The 26,027-nt window shown below is 42.9% G+C and overlaps 2 protein-coding genes across 2 annotated transcripts; one reads left to right on the top strand and one right to left on the bottom strand.

The window, feature by feature from the left end:
- Positions 1-69: 69 nt before the first annotated feature.
- nelfa (negative elongation factor complex member A) lies at positions 70-9,037 on the top strand (the record flags this gene model as incomplete). Its single annotated transcript, XM_080839171.1, has 11 exons — positions 70-279; positions 2,072-2,243; positions 2,536-2,697; positions 4,647-4,736; positions 4,985-5,112; positions 5,312-5,381; positions 5,669-5,757; positions 6,579-6,687; positions 7,092-7,405; positions 7,651-7,750; positions 8,216-9,037. 11 exons carry the CDS (start codon positions 70-72, stop codon positions 8,398-8,400), a joined length of 1,629 nt encoding a protein of 542 aa, XP_080695297.1. The 3' UTR covers positions 8,401-9,037.
- Positions 9,038-11,724: 2,687 nt separating this feature from the next.
- mtmr1a (myotubularin related protein 1a) lies at positions 11,725-26,020 on the bottom strand. The gene is made up of 16 exons (XM_080838833.1): positions 25,801-26,020; positions 25,012-25,117; positions 23,089-23,154; positions 20,934-21,006; positions 20,491-20,585; positions 19,428-19,535; positions 19,115-19,216; positions 18,944-19,027; positions 18,422-18,571; positions 17,810-17,998; positions 17,445-17,630; positions 16,859-17,065; positions 16,529-16,621; positions 13,861-13,974; positions 13,518-13,694; positions 11,725-13,123 (listed from the first exon to the last, which is right to left on the bottom strand). The coding sequence occupies exons 1-16, from the start codon at positions 25,920-25,922 to the stop codon at positions 12,956-12,958; spliced, it is 2,040 nt and encodes a 679-aa protein (XP_080694959.1). The 5' UTR covers positions 25,923-26,020; the 3' UTR covers positions 11,725-12,955.
- Between the last annotated feature and the right edge of the window lie 7 nt (positions 26,021-26,027).

The raw sequence follows: 26,027 nt of genomic DNA, 5'->3' as shown, positions 1-26,027 counted from the left end.
AGCCTGAACCGTATATTTTCTTAGGTAGCCTGCTAAAATGCCCGAACTAACAGTACTTCTTTTTCCAAGATGGCGTCGATGAGGGATAGCGACACCGGCCTGTGGCTTCACAACAAACTGGGCTCAACAGACGAACTCTGGGCACCTCCCAGCATTGCTTCGCTGCTCACAGTGTCGGTTATTGACAATATACGCTTGTGTTTTTCGAGTTTGTCGCCGCCGGTAAAGCTGAAACTGCTGCTCGGGATGCTGCATCTGCCACGGCGGACTGTTGATGAGGTGGGTTTGCCAGTTGCTATGAACTAACGTTACAACTATTGGTTGCAGAATGCAGAGTAACGTTGGCTATCTGTTAGCTGCTTGTGGAATGGTAAACCTTCACTCAGCTGGCCCCTCACAAGAGCTGTCAGCATCCCGGGGTAGTTTTTCGCTCGCTGTTGTGGTCTTGATTATCCTGCATTCGGCAGACAGCATCGGAGGGAGGAATCCCGCTTGCAAGACCTCCTCCATCAAGCTAAATTGTGCTAGCTGGAAGCTCTTGAACATTAGCAACCATACGTTGCTAGCTAGATAGTTCGCCACGTTCGGTATAAAGTTACTCTAATGTTACTTGTTTGTGTTATTGCAACAGTCGTTGGAAGGCATGGTGCAGCTGAACATACGCATTTACAACATCATCAACAGCAACATTGACAGTTTAGACCGTACTTGTTATCACACGAGACATCAGCTAGCTGCTGGTTCAAATCGTTTGCATTGACGTTACAGCCTCGACAATCCTGCGTGTTCAATTCCGATTTAAACGTAAACGTACCCAATGATGTTAAAAGCACCCAGTCCTCTTTATTTACGGGCAAAGTTACTGACTAGCAGGTACACGATGAGGATTGTGAAAACAATTGGTTTGTACGTTGGGTTAGGGGTATGTTGTAAGTTATGACAACTTTACGAGGGCAACGTTAAATGCTAGCCAGTTAGCAGGTGATGATGGTATTCACTATTGAATACCAGTAGCGTACCAGATGCAATATTCAGATGTGTTTGGGAGAAAATAAAAATATGAAATGACTGCCTGGCTGTCTAAGTTAGCTACTAGTTTAACATATTGTCTATTATAATAACTAGCCAGACTAAGTCCACCTGATGGAATGGCTAGTAACATTACCATATGCTAACCACGGGCCATCTTGTCAATAGTCTGTCCAAGTTCGAGTTTTTTTCAAGTTCGATTTTTTTTTTCTCACATTGACTCAATTGAAAAAATGAAATCGTTGCTGTCTCTGGAATTCTGTCTAGTCAAGTGATTGATCTGTTGTCTTGTTCAAATCCATTGCGGGTTATCTAAGTCGCTCTTGACACACCGTTGACAGCCCTACGTTGCCCTGTCGTGTGAAGATACTCAAACGAAGCCTGCCCGCCCTCGACTGAAAAGTTACTTCCTCAACAGCTGGACTTTAGCTTATGTTAACATCACCTTCGCCCAATGTTTTTTTTTTTTAATTGAAACATAAATATGGAGAAATAAAACATGATGTGCTCTTGTTGGTCATGGTGTAAGGTAATGAGTAATTCAGCCATCTAGGTATATTAGCCCTATGATGCCAGTTCAGACAGTGAGGGGCTTGTGCAAAACGGTGCATGTATTGGTTAAATATATATTTTTTTAAATCCGAATAAAACGAAATACCACAAGTTGGTTAGTTTGGTTGCATAATAATACAATCCACAATCTCCCTGGAGAATGCTTGAACTGCAATAAAGAGGCATTGCCTTACAAGGAAATTAGCATAACCACTATGTATGAAATTATAAGCGTATAAATACCCATAAAGAAACTCCTTGTAGCTAACCTGGTAAAGAAAGCTGCTAGCAACATGAAAGCCATGGGTTTGTTATCCAAGGAGTGCACCTACTGTTGAAATAATGTGTCTCTACTTTACTGTAAGTTACTTTGGATCAAATTGTGTGCAAAATGTGATAAGCTCCCTTGAAACCAGTACTGTTTGACAGCATGATTAAGTGTCCAGGCCACAGTTTACTAATTTTCTCTATGTCTGCCTGTGTTTCCCAGATGAAGGAGGCTTTAACAGAGATCATTCAGCTGGCCACAGTCGATTCCGAGCCCTGGGTCCTAATGGTGGCGGACATCCTGAAGACTTTTCCGGAAACGGGTTCACTCAACCTGGACCTGGAGGAGCAGAACCCCAATGTGCAGGACATACTGGGGGAGCTCCGTGAAAAAGGTCAGTCTGAAGTCAGAGTAAAGACTGGTACTCTATTGAACCCTATTATGAACTTCATCCATGTGCATCAAGAAGTTCGTGATCGCGTAATCCCTTCTGTAAGATATGAATGCAAAAGTGCTTCTGCTGTTGATGCGACTAGCTTATATCTAATATTGCCCTATGTGTGTCATAGTGTAACATCCGTGCATGTTGGCATGTCTAAAGTGTGTGTGTGTGTGTGTGTGTGTGTGTCTAAACTATACATACCGTTTTGTGTGTTAACGTCTGTTAAAATGTGTGTTCTCTGCAGTGAATGAGTGTGACGCGTCGGCCATGCTGCCCCTGGAATGCCAGTACCTGAACAAGAGTGCTCTGACCACGCTGGTGGGACCCCTCAACCCCCCCATCAAGCACTTCCAACTCAAGAGGAAGCCCAAGAGTGCCACCCTCAGGGCGGAGCTGCTACAGAAATGTAAGTCAGAGAGTGTTCCTGTAGCTCAGCTGGTAGACAAGGATGGCAACGACCACCAAGCTCACAGATTTGATAACTAGAGAGCACACATACGTATGAAAATGTATGTCTGTACTGCGAGTCGCTTCACGTTTTGCACAAGGGCTGAAGAACAGTGAGCATAAGAGGCCCATTCAAAATTAAATGAGTGAAAGAAAAAGATTAGGAAATATTAGATTGCAATGCAGTAAAAAAATAAGACATACGCATGGAGAGTGTATTAAAAGTTAGGTCTGTGATTTTTATCTGATAACAGTTCTTGTCAAATACAGCATATTGCTCATCATGGTCCTCTAGCTTAAAAACAAACAACAACAACAACAACAAAAAACTCTGGTATTTTTTACTAAGTCCTGGGTACTGTTCGGCGACGCTCGCTAAGCGGTTTAGCGAGCTAAATTCCAGGCTAAAAAAAGACAACACCGCTTTAGCCAGTTCGGCGTACCAACTTTTGCTCAATAACCATGGTAATTAATTGCTTAGCACTAACCTGCTCCAGGGCAGGCTAACCAAAGTTTAGCTAGCTAAACTTGCCACACCCACGCCAAAAGGAGGGATCCCATTGACAAGGAGTCATATTATAGTTTGATTAGCGTAGGAAGAGTTCTTTGCGATCGCCAAGAAGATCCATTTCTCCATCATGATGAGTTCTTGTATGAGTGCTACCGATCCACCCGACAAGGAATAATTCATTTAAAAGACTTTCTTGAGTCATTTATTGCATACAACCACCGTCGAACATTGAATGTCTTCACTTTCTTGCGAGTGCCTTCATTTTTGTAATGACGGCGATGCGGAGAACAAAGCACTCATAATTATATGACATTGGTACAGTTGATAAACCAGAAATGACTTTCATTCGCAGCCTGAGACGTGATTTTTAGTTTGCACATGAATAGCCTAACGTTTTCTTTGATCCCAGGAAATTTGAGCACACAACCCATCTCCATTACGGAGATATTGGCTAAAGTTGTTTTACTTACATCATTGCAAACGTTTAGTTTTGCAAACGTGTCTAGTTTTTGTGCTGTAGTGGATGGTGGAGGTGGATGGTAAGGTGGATGCATGATAAGAAGAGAGAAATAAGCACAATTTATTTGCATTGCTTCAATTTATTGAATTTCTCACATTTAGTCATTTAGCAGACGGTTTTATTCAAAGCGATTTAAAACTACAATTCTTACGAAGGTGAGGGGAGTCGAACCGGAGATCTGCTGCATGCAAGTCATACGCTCTACCCGCTGCACCAAAGTCACATGTTAGACATGAGAAAATATATCACTTTTTAGACAGCCTATAGACAGTTTCTTTAATGCTGTCGTAGTCACAGCAGTGTTGAATTTTGACATGATTATGGTCTTGAATTCTTCATAATGCGTTCATGGTCATATCCTGCCTTAGCGGAGAAAAAAATGAGCCTTTTTCTTTGAGTTTAGACTATGGCGCTGTTATAAATATCATGGTTTTGGCGATCAACCTCTCATGCCTTTTGAAGAGGGACGTGCACGCGCAATTTAGCTGATGATTTTAGCCTGGGATAAATTAACGAGAGGTTAAAATAAATTAACGCCCGTCGCCAGACGGGCTTGGCCTGTTCTCAATTAGCGAGCTAGTTAATCTCAGTTGCAAGCTAAATTAATTATCTTAGCTTCAGTTGTACGCCGAACAGGGCCCAGGCTCTGTAAATAGGAAACAAAGTGGCCCGGACCCAGCAATAAACAAATCTGACCGATTAACATGTAGCTTGAAGAGCATGGTGTAATTTTTTTTAAACTAGAATTGTGGACTCCCCCTATTAATATAAAGCTGGAGACAAAGTGGTGAACTCAAACCACCTGATACATAGGTGGCTGTTGGCACGAGGCAGATTCAACTTTAAATGTGTTTGTGTGTGTGTTTTGAACTCTCAGCTACAGAGACGGCTCAGCAGCTGAAGAAGACAGCAGGAGTGCCCTTCCACGCCAAAGGCAGAGGCCTTGTAAAGAAAATAGACACCACCAGTGAGTTTTCATTCTCTCTCTCTCCAAGTTCCAATTCTCTTTTTTCCGTCTTGATGCCTGTATTATGTTATCTCCCTTTGTTGCACATAGTGGTGACTTTTAGGTCCACTTACATTTGTTGTGTCATTAGTACTGGGGAACAGTGTACAAATGCACACACATCTTGTTCACCTCTTTTGAAGGAAAACCATGTACTTGTATGTAACACACCTCACATAGTTTGCTTACCTGATGTTTCTCTCTCTAAGCTCCCCTAAAGGGTATTCCTAAGGCTCCGTTCCGTAGCCCCACCGCGCCCAGCATGTTCAGCCCACCCAGCACACGCGCCCCAATCGCCCCTGCACGCACCCCTCTGCGCAAGGAGCGGGGCGTCAAGGTAACCATCTGCCCCCAACCACACATATATACAGTGATCCACAAACATGTAAGCTGTGCTAATGTCAATGTCAAGATGATGTCAATGCTGCGTACTCTCACGCCAGGGGGTACTCTACACATGTATTGTTTATTTTTGGCTATGACAGACATCTGATGAATGTTACTTAAGGCTCATGTATGTTCTGTTTGTCCTGTAGTTATTAGACATTTCAGAGCTCGATATGGTTGGAGCGGGAAGAGAAGCCAAGAGAAGAAGAAAGACACTGGGTAAAACACACACACACACACACACACACATTTCAATAGAGAGTAACGTAGCTTGTAATTAAAACAAGGACCGGAGGTTTGTAATTTGTATTGACCGTTAATACGCCTATAGGTAAATAGTAAATATTTGAATGGTCTTCACTGAGCTGTATCTTGCACATTATCTTGTACCTCAGCACTCAGAGTCTAAAATGGGCTGTCATTACTGCTTGTATTTGTGCTGTTGAGTTGGGGCTGAAGGTCAATGGGAATTGTAGTTTTGATCAATTTCTTCCTTTTCTTCACAGACACAGAGGCTGGAGAAAAGGCTGCCAAAGAGGAGGCGGTGGTTGAGAATGCCACGCCTGACTATGCTGCTGGTCTGGTGTCCACACAGGTGCAAAACAAGCACAGGCATCTCTCACAAATACACACACACACACACACACACACACACACACACACACACACACTATTGATGCAAGGGTACATGTTGTTATGTTGAACGGTTCGGTACGCCCCTTACAGGGCAGTCTGCACATGTCTGTCATTTTCCTCTAATTTCCAAAACTTGCTTATTGCGCTTGCGCATTGTATAACTAGAGCCACAGATCCTCTGGAGCCTGTCAGAATTTATTTGGAGCCCATCAGCGCTCTGTTTGCAGATAGGGCCATACGAAGAGAGGGGAAACTCAAATAGGAGCTGGAGAAGAGAGGGGAAACAAAAATAATTCCTTGGCCCATCCATCCTTTGTGGAAATAAAGCCAGTGGGTTTTGCATAATCCTGTTTACAGGCAGAACCAACTGCACCGACAACATAACCTCCTTGGTGGTAACAAATGCATTGGGAGTATCTATAGCCAAATATTTGCAGCCCTATTTGGTGGTTTCTGGAACTCATTACAATGCAATTATTTGTATTTGTTTCTTAAATATAAAGTTACTGAAACCACACTGTTATTCTGTCCCAAAATATATAATTCATACCAAACTATGGGCCCACTGTTGCATCCCACACACAAACGCACACACACACACTCATACAAAATAAAAATCACACCATATCAGACCACCAGCACCAAAATGCTCACAGTGACAATGAATCTATGTTGAAATGACTTTAAAGAAATCACCAAAGAGTGAAGGGACAACAAACCAAAGAAAAATCAGGTCTGTAGGATCAAAGTGAATAAACTTGTGTCCTTTGTGTGTTTCAGAAACTTGGGGCTCTGAACGAGAGCGCTCTGCCCTCCACCAGCTACCTACCAGCCACACCCAGCATGGTCCCCTCATCCTCCTACATTCCCAGCTCGGAGTCGCAGCCTGGTGAGACTATTCTGCCATTTCTGCTCTTGCAGAGTACTTTTTTGTTTTCCTCAGTGGCTCATACATCTCTGTTCTTGTGGAGCAGCAGTCTAGTTTTTCTAAGTGACTACATTTATGCCTTTTTTAAGTACAGAAACCGGTTGGTGTTTCCAATAACATGCACACCCTCTGCTTTTGAGGCAGGCTAGTGTTTGCCAGTGCTGTGTACCACCTCTATGATCTTGCACAGTAATGATTTGGTGTTTCCCCCGTAGCATATGATCTCTATTTCTGTAGTACACAGGTCAAGTATTCTCTCATTGGTCTATACATTATATTGGTCTATATGTTAATTTCTCTTCTCTTTCTCATTAATCTCTCTTAATCTAAATCTCACTTTTGCTCTCTCTCCTATCCCTCTCCAGCGGGTGCAGGTGGTGTTGCACGTGAGGCCGGTCGACAACCTGAGGAAACGGCGCCCCCTGGCGGTGCCCAGCTGGCTGGCCAGTTCAAGCAACGGCCGCCCATGTACAACGCCAGCACCGCCAGCCCCACGACCCCCACCTCGCCCAGCCAGCCAATCAGCACGCCAGTCAACAACGCCCCACCCCCTGCCGCTACGCCCACACAGCCTGAGGCCCCAACGCCCACGCAGCCGGCAGCAGCCCAGGCCACGCCGAGCCCCACCCCCACCCCGGCCCCACAGCAGCCTCAGCCCAAAAAGAACCTCTCTCTCACGGTGAGTGCTGATTGGTTGGGCTGGGCATGGGTGATTCATTGGTAACTGATCAATATGTCAGTGTATACCAGGTACCATTTACCAAATCCAAAGATATTGGACAACTAACTGGACTCTCTGATTTCGTAATACATTTACACTTTTTGTCAACATCAGCTTTGTTTGACTGACACTGTAATCTCTGATCAATTTATTGATGGCTGCTCAACAAGTGATTTGTGTCCACGTGTGCTCTTTGTGTGTAGAGAGAACAGATGTATGCTGCACAGGAGATGTTCAAGACGGCCAACAAGGTCACAAGGCCAGAGAAAGCCCTCATCCTGGGCTTCATGGCTGGATCACGAGGTATGGATAGTCACTCAAACAGGCATGCACAAATCTTCACTTGTACTCCGTGTTCCTGACACGCTCAATGACTCATACACTCAGCCTTTCAGTTATGTCGATTGACATTGACAGACACACTTTGGTTTCCTGTTTGGAAAGCATTGAAAGTCTTAAAGTTGCTAAAACGGTAGCACAATTAACTTAACCCTGCCATGTTTGTCCCCTTTTATCCTCTCGTCTGTACATATTCTGGGCTCCACCACAACTGTCTTGCCTCTTCTTCTATCACTTCTTTCACGCTCTCCCTTTTGCTCCCTCTACATGTCACCTTTATCTTTCCTTTGTTCATTTCTCTCCCTCATCTCCTCCCACTCTGGCCTCTCCTCCTGTCCCTCATCTCCTCCCACTCTGGCCTCTCCTCCTGTCCCTCATCTCCTCCCACTCTGGCCTCTCCTCCTGTCCTCCCATTCACCCGTCACACAGAGAACCCGTGCCCGGAGCAGGGTGACATCATCCAGATCAAACTTAGTGAACACACGGAGGTCCTGCCCAAAGCGGACGGCACGGGCAGCACAACCATGCTGGTGGACACGGTGTTCGAGATGAACTACTCCACCGGCCAGTGGACCCGTCTCAAGAAGTACAAGCCCATCACCAACGTCTCCTGAGCCGAGCTGACCCATGAACTCGAACAGACATGTTTGTTACTCACACACCCAAACGCACACACGCAAGCAAACACATACGTGAACAGATGCTCACACATCCTTACAGATTCCAAGAGACACACTTTCATATACTCACATGCACACATGTACACACATTCTCAACTGTAGGCTCTTGCAAATATGTGCACACACACACACACACATTCACACTCATGGGCCAAAAACTGAGTGTTTGGAAAGTGGGGTTGAAGTGGACACTGGGAAGGAACCTTCCAGAACTTTCTGCGTAGACCTCTTCATCCTCTGTCTGTCTGTTTTGTTTGTTTTTTTAAATCAACATTTAACCCCTCTCCCTTCTGGACTGCTGAATGTTTGTGAGGGGACGTGGTTCAAGATGTGACATGGACCGGTGTTTTTGATTTGTCAGCTCCGGTGCTTTTGGAGAACACAACCAGGCCTAAAAAATGTTATTAAAAAGACAAAATGGAAAAATACTGAATGTAACATTTTCCCCATGCTATATGCGAGACAAAAATGGCAGTATCTGTATCGCTGCCTGATCTATTTCTTTTTCTGGAGCCTTCGGAAGAAGGATTGATTCTCAACCTCTTCATGAAGGGAAGAAATAAAAGGTACATTTGTCCAGTCATGCATTTGTTCTGGGAATGTTTGTATTACGCCAGATCAACATTTCAGCACAAAAGTAGCGTATTTGGCCTGAGAATGATGCATTAAACAAGACTGGTTGAGAGAAGTAAAATTGAGTCGTCCTGTAGGTGAAACCAAGGCAGAGAAGATATGTTGTCTTTTAATCTATACTGCGCGTGGAGGAAGACGCAAGGTTGAATGGCTAAAACGGTGATGGTATAACTTTCTTGTTGATTAACTGTCTCGGGAGGCAATTTGCATAGGAAACAGCTGTGCTAGGCTTTGCCTTGCTGACGTAGGAAAAAAAATATGACCAATATGACTATATTTCTGACCGAAATACCATTTTCTGTACACTACCCAAAGCACACTGTCTTTTCCAAAATTATATACAGCCGCGGAAAAAATTAAGAGACCACTTCAAAATGATCAGTTTCTCTGTTTTTACTATTTATTGGTATGTGTTAAAGTAAAATGTACATTTTTGTTTTATTCTTTAACCTACTGGCAACATTCCTACCAAATTTCAAATAAAAATATTGTCATTTAGATCATTTATTTGCAGAAAAATGACAATTGGTCAAAATAGCAAAAAAGATGCAGTGTCTTCAGATCTCGAATAATGCAAAGAAAACAAGCTCATATTCATTTTTAAACTACACAATACTAAGGCTTTAACTTAGGAAGAGTTCAGAAATCAATATTTGGTGGAATAACCTTGATTTAAAATCACAACTTTCATGTGTCTTGGCATGCTCTCCACCAGTCTTTCACATTGCCGTTGGGTGACTTTATGCTACTCCTGGCGCAAGAATTCAAGCAGCTCGGCTTCTTTTCATGGCTTGTGACCATCCATCTTCCTCTTGATCACATTTCAGAGGTTTTTTATGGGGTTCAGGTCTCGAAATTGGGGCTGGCCATGACAGGGTCCTGATCTGGTGGTACTCCATCCACACCTTTACTGGCCTGGCTGTGTGGCATGGAGCATTGCCCTGCTGGAAAAAACATTTCTGAGAGTTGGGGAACATTGTCAGAGCAAAAGGAAGCAAGTTTTTTTTCCGGGACAACGTTGTACTTTGCCTGGCTGAAGTTTGTAAAAGACCATAAGGATTGAACCAAAGCGGACTGGAGGTTCTTCTAAGTTCGTCTTCTCTGATGAGTCCAATTTCACAGTAGGTGCAAGACTCTGTGGCTTGTAGGCCTCTCCAGGTCTCCGTCTAACCATCAGACGACCATGTGTTGGGCAAAGCTGAAAATTGGACTCATCAGAGAAGATGAACTTAGAAGAACCTCCAGTCCGCTTTGGTTCAATCCTTATGGTCTTTTACAAACCTCAGCCAGGCAAAGTACAACGTTGTCCCGGAAGAAAAACTTGCTTCCTTTTGCTCTGACAATGTTCCCCAACTCTGAGAAGTGTTTTTTCCAGCAGGGCAATGCTCCATGCCACACAGCCAGGCCAGTAAAGGTGTGGATGGAGTACCACCAGATCAGGACCCTGTCATGGCCAGCCCAATTTCGAGCCCTGAATCCCATAAAAAACCTCTGAAATGTGATCAAGAGGAAGATGGATGGTCACAAGCCATGAAAAGAAGCCGAGCTGCTTGAATTCTTGCGCCAGGAGTAGCATAAAGTCACCCAACGGCAATGTGAAAGACTGGTGGAGAGCATGCCAAGACACATGAAAGTTGTGATTTCAAATCAAGGTTATTCCACCAAATATTGATTTCTGAACTCTTCCTAAGTTAAAGCATTAGTATTGTGTAGTTTAAAAATGAATATGAGCTTGTTTTCTTTGCATTATTCGAGATCTGAAGACACTGGATCTTTTTTGCTATTTTGACCAATTGTCATTTTTCTGCAAATAAATGATCTAAATGACAATATTTTTATTTGAAATTTGGTAGGAATGTTGCCACTAGGTTATAGAATAAAACAAAAATGTACATTTTACTTCAACACATACCAATAAATAGTAAAACCAGAGAAACTGATAATTTTGAAGTGGTCTCTTAATTTTTTCCGCGGCTGTATATTTGCAACCATGTTCTTCATTGAAACTTTTTTTAAATCGCTAGTTTCATAGCTCATACAGTCACGCATGACGTACCCGAAACCGAGTGGCGTCTCATTTCATAGGGGAAAGTTTTCAGCCCTTGGCCCTTACACTTGCAAGTGCTAGGGTTAAGACAAAGACAAAGACAAAGCAAAAGGGGCAAGGGGAAGAATCGAGATTCGGCCTTAGTGTGTATTTGTTTTCTTCACTAGCAAGTACTTGGGCATGTGCCTGTTCCTGGAATTGTTTGGCAACCTTGGACAAGGCATGCCTATCAAACTTAACCATCGTTTTCACTGGTGGTGGTAGCTCTCAAGGGGAAGGGCGCTGGTAAGGCATCTATCAGAATAAACTGAAACAAAATCTCAATTGTTGTGCTGTGTGCATTTTACCCAAGGGCTTATGCCTGATGCAATCTTGTGACAATCTCCACCTTAATGACTTTGCCATTTCTATATAGCTATAAAATAAAGGTTTATTACTACGCAGATCATTACTAACCTCTCTCACTGACTGTTATCAAGATGAAAGCCAATGAATAAATGAGCCATCCTTTATCTTTTTTATTTATTAACTTTTTTTTCTGCTGGAAGGTCAGAAGTTTCTGTTTCTTATTGGGTAACAGCAGGCTGGCATCATACTGACACATTAAAGCAAAGACAATAAAATAAGCGCAAAAAAAAGAAACATGTGCAGACTACACCCATCTCTAAGGACGCAAATGCAAAAAAAGGAAACATTAGGAATTTTCAACTGTATTTAAAATAGGAAGATTTGATGAAGGGTGCATACAGTCCGATTTGACTTAAGTTATCAAATGCACTCTGAGAACAATATGAATGTAATAGCCATTAGAAAAGATTGAGTGGAAAGTGGGTCACATGATAACCTAAAAGTATTTGTGTTCTGGAATGCAAGTAAATTGTATGTAGCGTACTGCTTATAAAAGTCTTGGTGGCTTTAGTTTGGCAAATATTCATATAGCAATAATGAATAACAAAAGAAAACTCCACTTTCTTTCAGGGGAGTGTCACATTCGGTCAGTGATCAAATGGAAAGTAAAGAAAATAAACAAAATGTAAAGATTTCTAACACAAAACAAGCTACATCATCAACATATTTCCCTTTAGAAGTGATACAAAATGAGAAGGCTTTCATAATGGGTTTCAAACACAAAGGGGGTTTGGCATTTTTACAGTGAAGCCACTATGGGCAGAACACATTGACCCTTTAAGGTGCAGTAGAAAATACTGACAAATTATTAAAACACTCTCAAAGTTTTAAACAGTAAGGGCTGATAAATATGCCCTTTGTTAAGGGTCAAGGTGGGTCAAACAATTCACAAGTGCATGGAGACAACTGCAGACAAGACTACACTGAATCATTGAAGAAATACTGGCCAAGATTAGTAGAGAGTGAAAAAGACGTCTGGTGCTTGTAACTCTCATCAATAGATTGTAAACTAATGTACAAATATATTAATTTGATTGGTTCAATATTTACATATACGCTATTAAACCCAAGTATGTTATAAACTAACATGAGTACATTTCCTTCAATTCATCTGAAAATCAAAAATGTCACACAGAAAACCAGCTGACAATAAAAAAGGAGCCCTCGTGTCTATGCATGTTTCATGTGTCTTTGTGAGAGATAAAATAGAAGAAGTGATTGCGCACCTTGTGTTCACGTGTGTATGGGTGTATGTGAAATCACTGTGTGTGTGTGCGTGCCCATATGTGTATGGGTGTGTGTGTGTATGTATGTGAAATCACTGTGTGTGTGTGTGTGTGCGAGTATAGGTGTGTGTGTGCGTGAGTAAGTGCGTTCGTGGGCCACGCTCCTGAGAATGTCTCAGGCGGTGGTGTGCAGGGGTGTGCCTCCGTGAGAGGGCGAGGAGTTGTGGTCTGAGGAGGAGGAGAGTGAGTGCGAGGAGGAGACCTCCCGATGCAGCTCCTCCACCTTCCTCTGCAGCTCAGCACGCAGGAACAGCAGCTCCTTCAGGTTCTGGTGCACAGGCATCTACACACACACGCACGCACGCACGCAAGAGAGAGAGAGAGATTTTTGCAAATCAGTACAGTGTGCTGAAGAAGTCTTTCCCTCAAACAGTATCGTTCTGCATGCTCCAACCCCTTCTCTGCCATAATACTCTCCAACTAAGCATGTTGAATGTGTGACTAAACGTCTGTGACTGAGCGCATACACAGTATATTTAACACTATCTTTTAGTTTAGAGTAAGACTGACAAACACTGCTAACACAATCAACTTGGGAAACTTTATAAAATATCTAATTTCCATACGATTATTTGCCGGTGAATTATGCATAGAACTTTCTTCATTAGGTCAAAGGGAACAAGGTATTTACAAGGTAATAACAAAAAACACATGCACACACACACACACACACACACCTGTGGCCTCATGCGGGGATTCCAGCGCACGTAGTAGCTGACCCAGAGCTCCAGGTGCCGGAGGCTGGCCAGGGGGTAGATCACATGGTGCTGGTAGTCCACGTAGAAGGGGCTGGTGAAGTCCTCTGGCTGGCTGTTTATATAGGACCACAGGGATACTGTCTTACTCTGCACCTCCTGAGAGAGGGAGGGAGGGAGGGGATAGATAGTTAGATTGATGGAAGAGTGGAAATGAGCAGGGAAAAAATTTGTGTAAATTACGTACATTAACATATTGGTACTATAAATCTACTTTAATGGTCTCATTTCAAAATATCCCCTACTACATGATAGTGGTCCAAACCTGCTCTACTCTCTCCTTCTCGCTGTTGTAGAGGAATGTACCAAACAGGCAGCTGTAGAGGTGGTCCAGAATGGTGATGAGGAAGAGCTCATTGAACTCAAAGGCTGCAGGGAACTAATCAATGAAGAGACAAAAAATTGTGACCATTCATATTGTAATTTGAAAAAAAAAACATTTGAGCATATAGCCCACTGGTAAACACAGACCCTCCATTGAATGCAGACAAAGGCCTACCAGCTACACAAAATTGTGTGATTGATCATTTCCATTGTGTTCATTTTTATTTCTAGGGCATATTTGAGGTAAAAGCTGAAATTTATTGTGACGTTATTTCGGAAGGAGTTTGAGGAATCCAAACATGGGAGGCAGCAAGTTGTTGGTATGTCTTAACAACAACTATATACCAACTACAATAACCATGATCTATTAATATCATGGGGCTAATGCATTAGAAGGACAATGGCCCTCATTCTCTATCTTTTTCTGTAATTCTTCAGAAAAAACAACGCAAGAGAAACGCTTCCGCTGCATTCCCGCACGCTTGAAAATGTGTTCGTAAGCAGCCGAAGTCTTCTCAGCTGTGTTCCTTCCGATTAGTTTCTTAGATTGATGCGCGTTCTCGTGAAAGTGGATTTGCATACATACACGCCCCTCCAGATCCTTATTAGGGCACGCAGCCATTAACCAAGTGTGCTGTCGGATTTTCCCAAATCCACACGAAAGCAACTCGTAACAGGTGTTTATAATAAGATGGAGATATTTTCTTACGTTGAACTTCCGAAGTCCGTAAAACACATTTAAGAAGTCACTTTCAAAAAAAAAAAATCGAAAAATGGCTACCATAAGGGTGAAGACAGGTCACGAGTAGGAGTATTAAATGCAGTCAGTGCTGTCAGCCAAAATAGCCACCATAAGTGTGAAGACTAGTCACGAGTAGTCGTATAAAAAGCAGTAAGTGCAGTGACAGTTCTTAGAGATTGGGTTTAGTGTTTGTTTATTTATTCACTTACATTTGCAGTGGTCGTGTACACCTTCACATTCAGTCATTTAACAGATGCATTGGCCAAAGTGAAACGTAATTGTAAATGATACAAATATTCTCGTATTTATTAGTGTCCTTGCCCGAAGGGAAGCACAGTATTGTTATCGTCAAGTTTTCTTTATTTATTTATTTATTCTCCCCGTTTTTCTTGCAGCTAACTACTCCTCGCCCGATTGAGCTAGAGACGCCATTCAAACACCAAAACGTCCGGCCCGATCCGGTGCAGGTTGCTATGACTTTTCGTGGCGGTACTCCTTGCCACTCCTGGCAGCATTTTCAGTGTACTGACTGAAATTTTAATGGAAACTGATAGTGTTAGCCGTAGCAGCTAACGTCTCCCATCCATGGGAGTATCCAGTGGCAGTTTCAGCTAGCCGTAACAGGGGATACTTTTCCTTAATTCAAGTTGTGAAGTAAACCTTTGAAGTAATTCATGAATTTAGTTGTGTGGATATAGTGGGTTAAGGCTTGTATTCCTACTACGGTAACGTTAGCTATCCTAGCTGTGTTAAGCAGCTGTAATATCTGAGTACGGGGCTAAACGTAAGCTACCTAGACCTATACGTTGTAGATATGCAAAAGTAGCTTATACTGAAAGAATGGTTACCTTGTTAGCTCACCAGTTTATTTTGTTGCTAATGTGGTTGGAGAGGACTGATAGCGTGAGTTAACATTAACCCGTGTCCTGGGAGTAATGATTCATGAGAGACCTTGAACCATTAGGTTACCTGAAAAACGTTTGAGGATGTACCTGGACACAGCGTAGCTATTGTAGTGTGCTCAGTTTTCGAAAACTAGACTGAAACTAAGAAGGATAACTATTACTAAATGTGACTAAAACTAATATGCATTTTTGTCTTAAGACTGAATCTAAAATAGCTGCCAAAATGAACACTGATAGGGGACCCCTTAATCTGCAATTCATGGTTGCTAGCTCTAATCAGATGTACTAACTAGGCTTATAAGAGAAGACTAACTTTTTATGCCAACGAACACACTAAACCCTTTCACAATAAACAAGCAAACATGAGAGAAAAACAGAGCAAGCACACTCTCGCAGTTCGTTCACGAAACGCATTCTAGTTATTATTATAATTCTTTTAATCCGAGGATGTCTGTAGAGTTGACGTGAACGCTATCACCAACGGGTTCTCACAAATTCAACCGTTAACCCTTTTAACACGGAGTTTTTTTAAATGTCATTCCTCAACGCGATTCCTCAAATAACCACAAGATGGCCCGTGGAATCGCATTTGAGAAGATTCCGGCAGAGTTACGACTGCTATTGCGTGTTCTGAAAGTTGTCTGAAGTTCAGAAGAAAGCACAGAAGAAAAAACTATGGAGAATGGCAAATGTTTTCCTAAATCCACCGAAGTGGAGTTCCTTCTGAAATCCTTCTGAAAGTCTTCCCAACTGCTGTCGAGAATGAGGGCCAATGATTTTTATAACCCCATTTTTTGCTACTGAGCTCCCCCTAAAGTCGTGGAGTGTACCTCACTTTTACACCAATGATGTAAATACAAATCGCGATTTAAGACCCCTTAATGGACAGTGGTACCCGTTTGGTTATGTATGGACTTTGTATGCATACAGTTTAGGTTACAAGTCAAACAAGCTCTACACACCTGTCTCATCATCTGCCAGACACAGTCGATAAACTGCACAAAGAGAGGGGAGCGCTCAGAGTTAGCGTGGTCCTCATCTCCATGTCCCACACGCTAAAACAGATACAGAGACACATTAGAAACATAACAACGTATAAATGTAAACACACACACACACACTGGGGGACAGCCAGGAAGTACAACATTACTCCCCAGTGTGGCTCCTTCCTATTATTGTTCAAACATCACAGTACCATCTGTAGTCCTTTGCTTTTACTTCTGAAACAAAGTGTAAGCACACAGTCATCCACGCGCACACACACACACACACACACACACACACAAACTGACCGAGGCGAACTTGTGTCCAAAGCTGATCCACTCCTTCTCCAGCAGCACCTGGAATCCCCTGAGGGTGCGGTAGTGGCTGTCCAGCATCAGCATGGCCAGGGAGGTGAGTTGGGCCGTGCGGTCCCAGCCGTCACTGCAGTGCACCACCACCGACGTCTTCCCCGACTCCAGCTTATCTGCAATACGCACCGCACCCGCCAGCAGCAGCTACAGAGGAAAGACATGGATGGGATTTGACATTTGCATTCATTCATATTTATTAATGTAGACGCTTTTATCCAAAGTGAAAGTTAAAAATGAGGAACCATGATCGACTACAGTAGACAGATTGACGGATAGAAGGGAAATCAAAGTGAGCAGGGGTAGAGGTTGAGAAATAGAGGAAAGATATATCACCCTTGTCCCACACTCTCTATTTAAACATCCACAGTAGTAGGGGACTAGAGATAATTGTGTGTGTGTGTGTGTGTGTGTGTGTGTGTGTGTGTGTGTGTGTGTGTGTGTGTGTGTGTTTGTGTGTGTGAGTGTTGCTCACCCTGATATACTCCAGCCAGTGTGTGTGTGTGTGTGTGTGTGTGTTGCTCACCCTGATGTACTCCAGCCAGTGTGTGCCATCGATGGCGGAGAGCCAGTGCTGGTCATCTATGGTGGGGTAAACGACCTCCTTCAGCTTCCTGAGGGACTCGCGCATCACATGGATGTTGGGGATCTCCAGAAAGTTCAACTCCACATTGGAATAGAAGTTCTCACTCTCATACCCACCATCTTTAGCCTATGGGAGGGATGAAGAGAGAGAGATGGAGAGTGGAGGAGAGCGAGAGAGGGGGAAGAAAAATAAGGTGCAGAGAGTAGAGACGACGAGGAAGACAGTTGTAAAGATTGAACTTCAATCTACTATCCCATAAGCACACAGTCAGCAGTGAACACTTGTAACCCATAAGGACTAGACACCTTGTTGGTATCGGCCACACTACTCTGGCGAGCATCGAAGATAGTGAGCTTATGCGACTGGGCGTTGGCGTCCATGATGGTCTGCAGGTAGCGCTCGTCCTCTCTGCAGCGGCGGTCAGAAGGACCCACTAGCGGCTGGCTGCAGCGCACAATAGTGGCCTGGGTCTCCGGGTGGATCCAGGAGAGGACCTGAGAGAGAGCAGGGACAGGGGAGGGGTGGGAAGAGAGGTCAGGATTGTTGATATTAATGGAAAAAAAACTATTGAATGAACACATTCTGTACACACACACACAAACATACAGAGCATACTTACATATGTTCATATCATGTTTATCAGACGCAAAATGACACATTTCCTACATTTCCTTCTAACAAAAATAACACACACCATCACCCTCAAAACACACAATCTCTAAAAAAAACATACATGCCTAGCCTGAAAACACGCTAACTTGTATGTACATGGAACATCAAAGTATCCTGCAAAGCCTACATACACACACACATATAAACAAACGCTTGCTCGTACAGACAGACAAACACACACACACACATAAACAAACACTTACTCAGACAGACAGACAGACAGACACAGACACACACACACAGACCGGTATGCGGTGCTTGACTCTGAAGGAAGCCACCCTCTTGATCTCGTCCTCTGTGATGTTTGTAGGGATTACCAGCAGGGAAGGGTAGGTGTCACACACCTCATAGTTGCTGTTCAACTTGCTGATGGTCCAGCTCTCATTGGGGAGCCCCTGCGGAGAATGTCAATTCATTTTTTGATTTCATTTTTACAGAAACCTTCCAAAGTAATAGTATTGTATTTTTATCAATACGAGTGCTCCCTGGGTCTCAAACCCATGGGTATTAGTCCTCTTTCTTAGTGTCATCTTTTATATTGATTAGATATATAAATTAGGTTTATTAAGAGTCATGTTGACTGGATCGGTTTATTTATCATCATATTGATAGGATAGGTTTATTTATCATCATATTGATTGGATATGTTTATTAAGAGTCATATTAATTGTATAGGTTTATTAATAATCATATTGATTGGATATGTTTATTAAGAGTAGCTGGGGCATCAGGGTCTACTGCGGACACAATGCTTCCCACACTGATACCTGTCTCTTGTATTCTGACACGGGGTCATACACCTTCCACCCCTCCAACGGATACTCCTCCTTATACTGAAAGGCGAAAAGTGACTGGAGGAGAGATGAAAAAGCGAGTTGAGTGAAGGCTCTTTCGACCAATCAAATTTGCAGGATGCTAAGAGTGACAGGAGGACTTACCAGATCGTGGGAGAGGGGGAAAGCGTGCTTGGTCAACACCTCCATTACATCCACGTTAGTCTGGTCCTCCTTCTTGTAGGCAAACCTGGGGCTGCGCATGTCCTGAGAAACAAGAAGTTCTGATTAATGTCAAGGGTGCAATGGTTTTTAGGAGAATGGAATGTAGGTAATATGGTAAGATACAGACTTTTTTGCATATGTAGTCGCTCTCTCTCTCTCACAGACACACACACACGCACACGCACAGTAAGACATACACACACACACACAGAAAAACATACACACACGCACGCACACAGTAATACATACACACCTTGCAGACCATTTCCATGCCACATGTGTTTTCTCCATTGCTTTGCACACTGATGGTCTCCAGACGGCTAATGGCCCCTAAGTTCACATCCAGCAGGAAGTATTGGTCCTGGAGTGGACATACGCACACACACACACACACACACACACACACACACACACACACACACACACACACACACACACACACACACACACACACACACACACACACACACACACACACACACACACACACACACACACAACCTTTTGTTTAAATTCTATCACATTTCCAAATGGAAGTTAAATCCCTAAAACCTACATTAACATACAAAAAATAAATGAACACCACTGCTACATCATGAACCTGATGAAAACGTTCCTCTCTTTCGGGAGAGTAACAGAAGTGTGAAAGAAACCAGACCAAACACAGCCTTTCACATTCTAATTTACAGTCAGAGATATACACTGTTTTCGGACGAGAGACAACACATCTGATTTTAGTGGCAGGAAGAAAAAAATGACATCTTGGGGTGGGGAGGGGAAATTGAAAAATATAAAACATACTTTTATACTGTTGAACTTTGTAGTCAAGGCAAGTTTTTGTATGTGTTCCACAAAAGGGTTTAATGTAGACTGATGTAGGTTGTGCATGTAGTATGTGGTCTACACTGTGGAGACAGTAGCCTGAATGGAAAGTATATGGACAGTTAGGCGTTACAGTGAGGTAGGTACAGTATACTTCTGTTTTGCCTGGACCTAGCCTATTTCAGAAAAGCATAATTATGCTACAACTCGTGCCATGTATCAAGGAACCCATGTCCAAAATAATATCTCTATCAACAGCAGTTATAGCACTACAAAGCTTTAACTCTTTGTGGAGTGAAGTTTTTCTTTGCAAGTTATTCCATAATTATATTGTGCAGATCTAGAATTTATATTGATTTCCATTACTACATCATCAAATGGAACCTTCAGTTGGCAACATTTTATTCTATTTGTGACCGTACTCCTCCGGAGAAACACTACACTGGTCCAACGGTCACTGAATAGATTGTACTCATCACACAACACAGTCTTACCCGCTCCAGACTGACAAAGTACAGCTTGTAGTCTGTGACTGTTAGTGTGCCGGTCACCGCTCCACTGAAGGGACAGATGTACATCACATCATTAGCTGAAGAGAGAAAGAGACAAGAGGCCCTTTATCGTATGAAAAAAGCTATTCCAAGCAGTCAATAGTCTTAGGCTCTTCCAATAAGGGCACTCACTTAATTGCTCTATACAATCACTGCAAATTGTTGAGCACTTTAAATTTGGGAATATTTTGATATTCACCATGCACTTTTGGAAATCAGCCCAACATGAAACAAGACATGCATCAGTTGTAGGAACCAGCATTTGTAGGAAGTAGAACTTTTAACTTACTTACATCAAATGTTTTGTAAGTCACTTTGGACAAAAGTATCTGCTAAAAATCCTAAATTTTAAAATATAACTTTTTGGTAATCAGCTGAATACTGACCTGTGGCTCTGATGGTCTCTCCAGGAACCAGTGGGACCTCGTCTATCTGAGCGTTGGGCTGGTGTCCAAACACCTGCCCGTGTACAAAACCCCCAGAGAAAACACAGAGAATGTCAGAGCCGGATCTGAATGAGGCAGAGAATGTCTAGACAATCTCGAATTCATTCAAGATAAGATTAACCCTAAAAAGAGCTAAAGAATCTCACAAAGTTTAAGTTTACATTTTAAATATTACTGTTCTTTATTTGAAATTTCAATATTTATTGTTACTAAAATATAATAATAGGCTACATATGTTGCCAAGAGCTGTCTAGACAGTGGTCCATAACCAGGTAGCCCGTCTGGTCTAACGACATATGCATGAGATGAGACTAATCTATATGATCTATGTGACTGCATCTATCAAGGCCCGAAGAGTGAACAATGCTAGGAAGAGTGGGTATTCCATACAGCACTCCACTATAGGAGACACTGATGGCTTAACCGGTCAATCATCCCCATTACTTCATACTATACTATACATACTTCATTCCATACTTCTGTCTGTCCCTGTTCCAAATTCCAAGCAAACCTTCCATCTACAGTGGGGAAAATAAGTATTTGAACCCCTGCCGATTTAGCAAGTTTGGCCACTTGCAAAGAAATGTGTGATCTAGAATTGTAATGGTAGGTGTATTTTAACAGTGAGAAACAGAATATCAACAAAAAAATCCAGACAACTGCATTTTATAAGATTTATGACTTTATTTGCATTTGATGCAAAAAATAAGTATTTGAACCCCCAAGCAAACAGCAAGAATTCTGGCTCCTAATGGCCAGTTATGTGCCCAAGAAGCACACAGATTAGTCCTCATTAGGTCTAACAAGGTATACCTGATCTCAACTGGTGACTTGTATAAAAGAAACCTGTCCAAAGAATCATACTTCACACCTTCAACCTCACCACCATGGACAAGACCAAAGAGTTGTCCAAGGACGTCAGAGATAAGATTGTAGACCTGCACAAGGCTGGAATGGGCTACAAAACCATTGGCAAGCAGCTTGGTGAGAAGCAGATATTGGTGCGATTATTCATAAATGGAAGCAACACCAAACAACTGTCACACGCTCTAGGTCTGGTGCTCCATTCAAGATATCCCCTCATGCGGTATCGGTGATAATCCGAAAGGTGCAGAATAACCCCAGAACTACACAGGGGGAGCTTGTGAATGATCTCAAGGCAGCTGGAACAACAGTCACCAAGAAAACCATGGTCAGGTCCCCCAGGTCCCCCTGCTCAAGGAAACACATGTACAGGGCCATCTGAAGTTTGCCAATGAACACTTGAATGATTCAAAGGAGGATTGGGAGACAGGATGTGTTCAGATGAGACCAAAATCAAGCTCTTTGGCATCAACTAGACTTGCCGCTTTTGGAGGGGGAAGAATGCTGAATATGACACCATCCCCACCGTCAAGCATGGTGGTGGAAACATTGTGCTTTGGGCTGTTTCTCTGCCAAGGGTACAGGGCGACTCCACCGCATCGAGGGGACTATGGATGGGGCCATGTAACGTGGAATATTGGGCTTGAACCTCATTCCCTCCCATTGAAACGCAACCTTAAGGATTTGGAGAGGATCTGCAAAAAGGGATGTGGACCAAAATCCCTCCTGAGATGTGTGTAAACCTGGTGACCAACTACAAGAAATGTCTGACGTCTGTGCTTGCCAACAAGGGTTATTCCACCAAGTACTAAGTCATGTTTTGCTAGGGGTTCAAATACTTATTTTTTGCATCAATTGCAAATAAAGTCATAAATGTTATAAAATGCATTTTGATATTCTGTTTCTCACTGTTAAAATACACCTACCATTACAATTCTAGATCACACATTTCTTTAAGAGTGGCCAAACTTGCAAAATCGGCAGGGGTTCAAATACTTATTTTCCCCACTGTATAGCTGCTCTAAGATTTGATTTGATTTGAAATTAGCTAAATCAGGTTTTGTGCAGCTATAGTCAGGAGTGCTACTGAGTTCAGTCAGGGAGATGTGCAGCCCTAGGATTGGCAACCCTAGGCCTACACTGGAAGATGAAGTTAGTAAGATGAAGTAGTAAGAGACAGAGACAGAGAGAGAGGCAGAGGGAGGGAGCTGAGGGTTAAGCAGAGACTTGCCATTGAGTAGGAGTTCGACTCAGAGTCGCTATCATACTGAGAGCCCTGCCCTCCCTCACACGAGTCCTGCACGGCAGTGTTGGACGGAGCGAGGGAGCCAGAAGCAAAGGCAGAGAGAGAGAGAGAGAGAGAAAGAAAGAAACAAGCATAAAAAGAGAAGCATGGGGTTAGTGCTGCTACTCAAGGGTGATGAGAGGAAGGGCAAGAAAGAGATTAAAGAATACAATAGCAGAGACATTTCTACTCCTCAAAGGTCAAGTGCCAAACATACACACACTCGCACAGGAAGTGAGATGTGCATGGAGACACAGGAAGTATTTTTTGTGTATGTGTGTGTGTCAGAAGGTAGACAGTAGAGTTACCGCACAAAAGCAGTAAAAAGAGGAAGATTGCACCGAAGAAGACCATTAATCAGTTCTACCAGCATTCAGTTTTAAACTGTATAAGGCAGAACAGGTCAACTGTCCTATTACAGAAGTGATCCTGTATGTAGAGACAAGAAGAAGTAAGACAACTACTGACCTTTCCCATAAGCATCTGTATTAAAATGCTTAAAGACACAGACTGATATTGTTTCAATGTGACCTGGCTATCAGGGAAGGGCACTAAGAGTGCAATTCAGGATTATTGCAGACATGCAAAAGTATGGCCTGTTTCTCTACTAAGTTCACATATACAGTACTTTCTCTGCACGGTAATAACCAGCAGTAACTGTAAGGCAAGGCAAGGACAGGAAACCCCATGGGCAGAGGGAGTCTCCATCAGATGTCAAATGGGGAATGGAGAGTATAGCATGGGCTCCATATCCCACTCAGTATCTAACAAGAAACAAAAGTCAAAGAAAACTTTCACATAAACTTTAAAAGACTATACAACTTTTATAACCTAACCCACATCTCACTCTTACCCTTAGATTGGGCCTCTTGGGTACCTGTAGGTCGCAGACACAACCAGACAGACAGGGGAGTTAATACACCAACATGCAGACATACGGAGACTGCTTGACAAAGACAGACACACTCATGACACACATGACACTAAAATAACTGAGCAGTCAGCGGCCTGGTGTAACCGTGTCACTAACATTATAGGGTGCGGAGACGTCATGGGGAGTTAATGGTTCTATGTGAAGTCTTTTGAGACACAGAAGTACATTGGGCTTGTCCCCCTGTGAAACTAAAGAGCTCACAGGAAGTCTCCCGCGGAGAGCTGTAAACAGTCAGGACACTTGAGCAAACATGGAGGACGAGAAAAGCAACCTAACAAGCAGCACTGCCAGCGATAAAATAAATTACTCATGAAGCTGGTCACCTCTTTCTTTCGTCAGTGTTTTCTTGTAAACACGGACGGACAGCAGGGCAGAAGCAGCGGCGAAACACTTATATAGCCTTTGACATTTGGTTGCCCAGATACAACACTCTCTCCCTCTGTCACTTAGATGCGCACGCGCCAAGCAACACGCACACAAACACCACTGCAGCCCCTTACCCTGACATTTGTTCTTCTTCCAACCTGTTAAAAAGAGTGTATGCATCATTATAGCAACACATCAGCAAGCCTGTAGACTTCCCTAGTTAACTGTAGCCTCTCTTCTGTAAAGTCGGAGTAGCAGGCAAATTGTCTGTATAAATAATCCATCTAGACAGGATTAGAAGAACTTTTTTGATTTAAATTGTGTGAAACTTCAGTCAACACAGGATTTCATGTGCTGGCCATATGTGGAGTCCAGGTCTTGGCACCACTGGGGCTGCCCCTGGTAATAATGAAAGAACCTGATTTAACGGCCATTTTTCCTTTCAGACATTTCTAATGGCGTTGTCCTAGTTATCTTAAATTACATCGTGTATGCAATAAACATATTTTTCAAATGATAAATATGATGGAAGAGTCGTGGGTTGACAAAACTTAAAACCGATGTCTTGCCTTTAAATCTCGTGAGGGAACTTCGGGTGGGCCAGCTCCAGATACCTGGCTGTTGAGTGTTGCGGCAATCAGTTGTTTGCACCACTCCACGTGTGAGCCCGTTGGGCTATGAAGGGAGAGGGATGACAGTAAATACAAGAATCTGACAAACGTTTATCTTAAACAATGGTAGGCTACAGAGTTATACAGTTTATGCGAATATGATCTGCAGGCGCTTATTCCAGTCTTCGGGCAAGGGATTTTGCGTACCACTGTAACAAGCTCCAGTTCATAAATGGGCCATATGGAGGATGCATGTTTAGAGGGTGTTGTTTTGGTACTCTCACTAGCCTACGGAGCAGGCCTTACATGAAGAACTTTCGGTTACATTTATCGAACGTCAGTAAAATACAGAGATCTATCTGATGTTTTAAAGTTCATCTTTGCAACGGACGAAGATTAAAGGCAGAAACATATTAGGTTACTATGAGACAACCACGCTAGGCTCTTCGAATGGGTGACGGATTATTGCCCCCAAACCAAGATAAGGCTGGGTTTCACCGCTGGAACAAGAATGCATGTTGGGCAGCCTACGAATTGCTCAACCTATAGGCCATATGATGTAGCCTATAACGTATAATGTAAGAAAATCTACCATAATAAGCATATAACTATATTTCCGTTATGGCTGCAGCGATAATACACCGAAACGGAAACTGTCGCCATTTATGCTCGGCGACATATATCGCACGGTGGAATCAAGTTATATTTCACAAAAATGTGTACCGATAGAAATCTCCGTAAATTCACCTGTCCAGTGTTTCCACGCTCGCTTGTCTTGATCCGATATTTCCTCCCAGAGTACGAGGTTTTCTGCTAGGAACTGGTGGCTGCGCTGGGCTCTCCGAGCCAGCACTCGGTTGCTTATCCATTCCTCCCGCGTTTCCTTCCCTACAATATTGTAACAGTTGAGTTTTTCCTTCCTGTGCTGACCGATCTGGGTAGATTCCTTGATGGCTCTTGTTTTCAGGATGCCA

Source organism: Sprattus sprattus, assembly GCF_963457725.1.
Source record: "Sprattus sprattus genome assembly, chromosome: 5".
NCBI lineage: Eukaryota > Metazoa > Chordata > Actinopteri > Clupeiformes > Clupeidae > Sprattus > Sprattus sprattus.
Note: the sequence above shows the minus strand (reverse complement) of the source record. Positions and strands in the feature narration are given on the sequence as shown.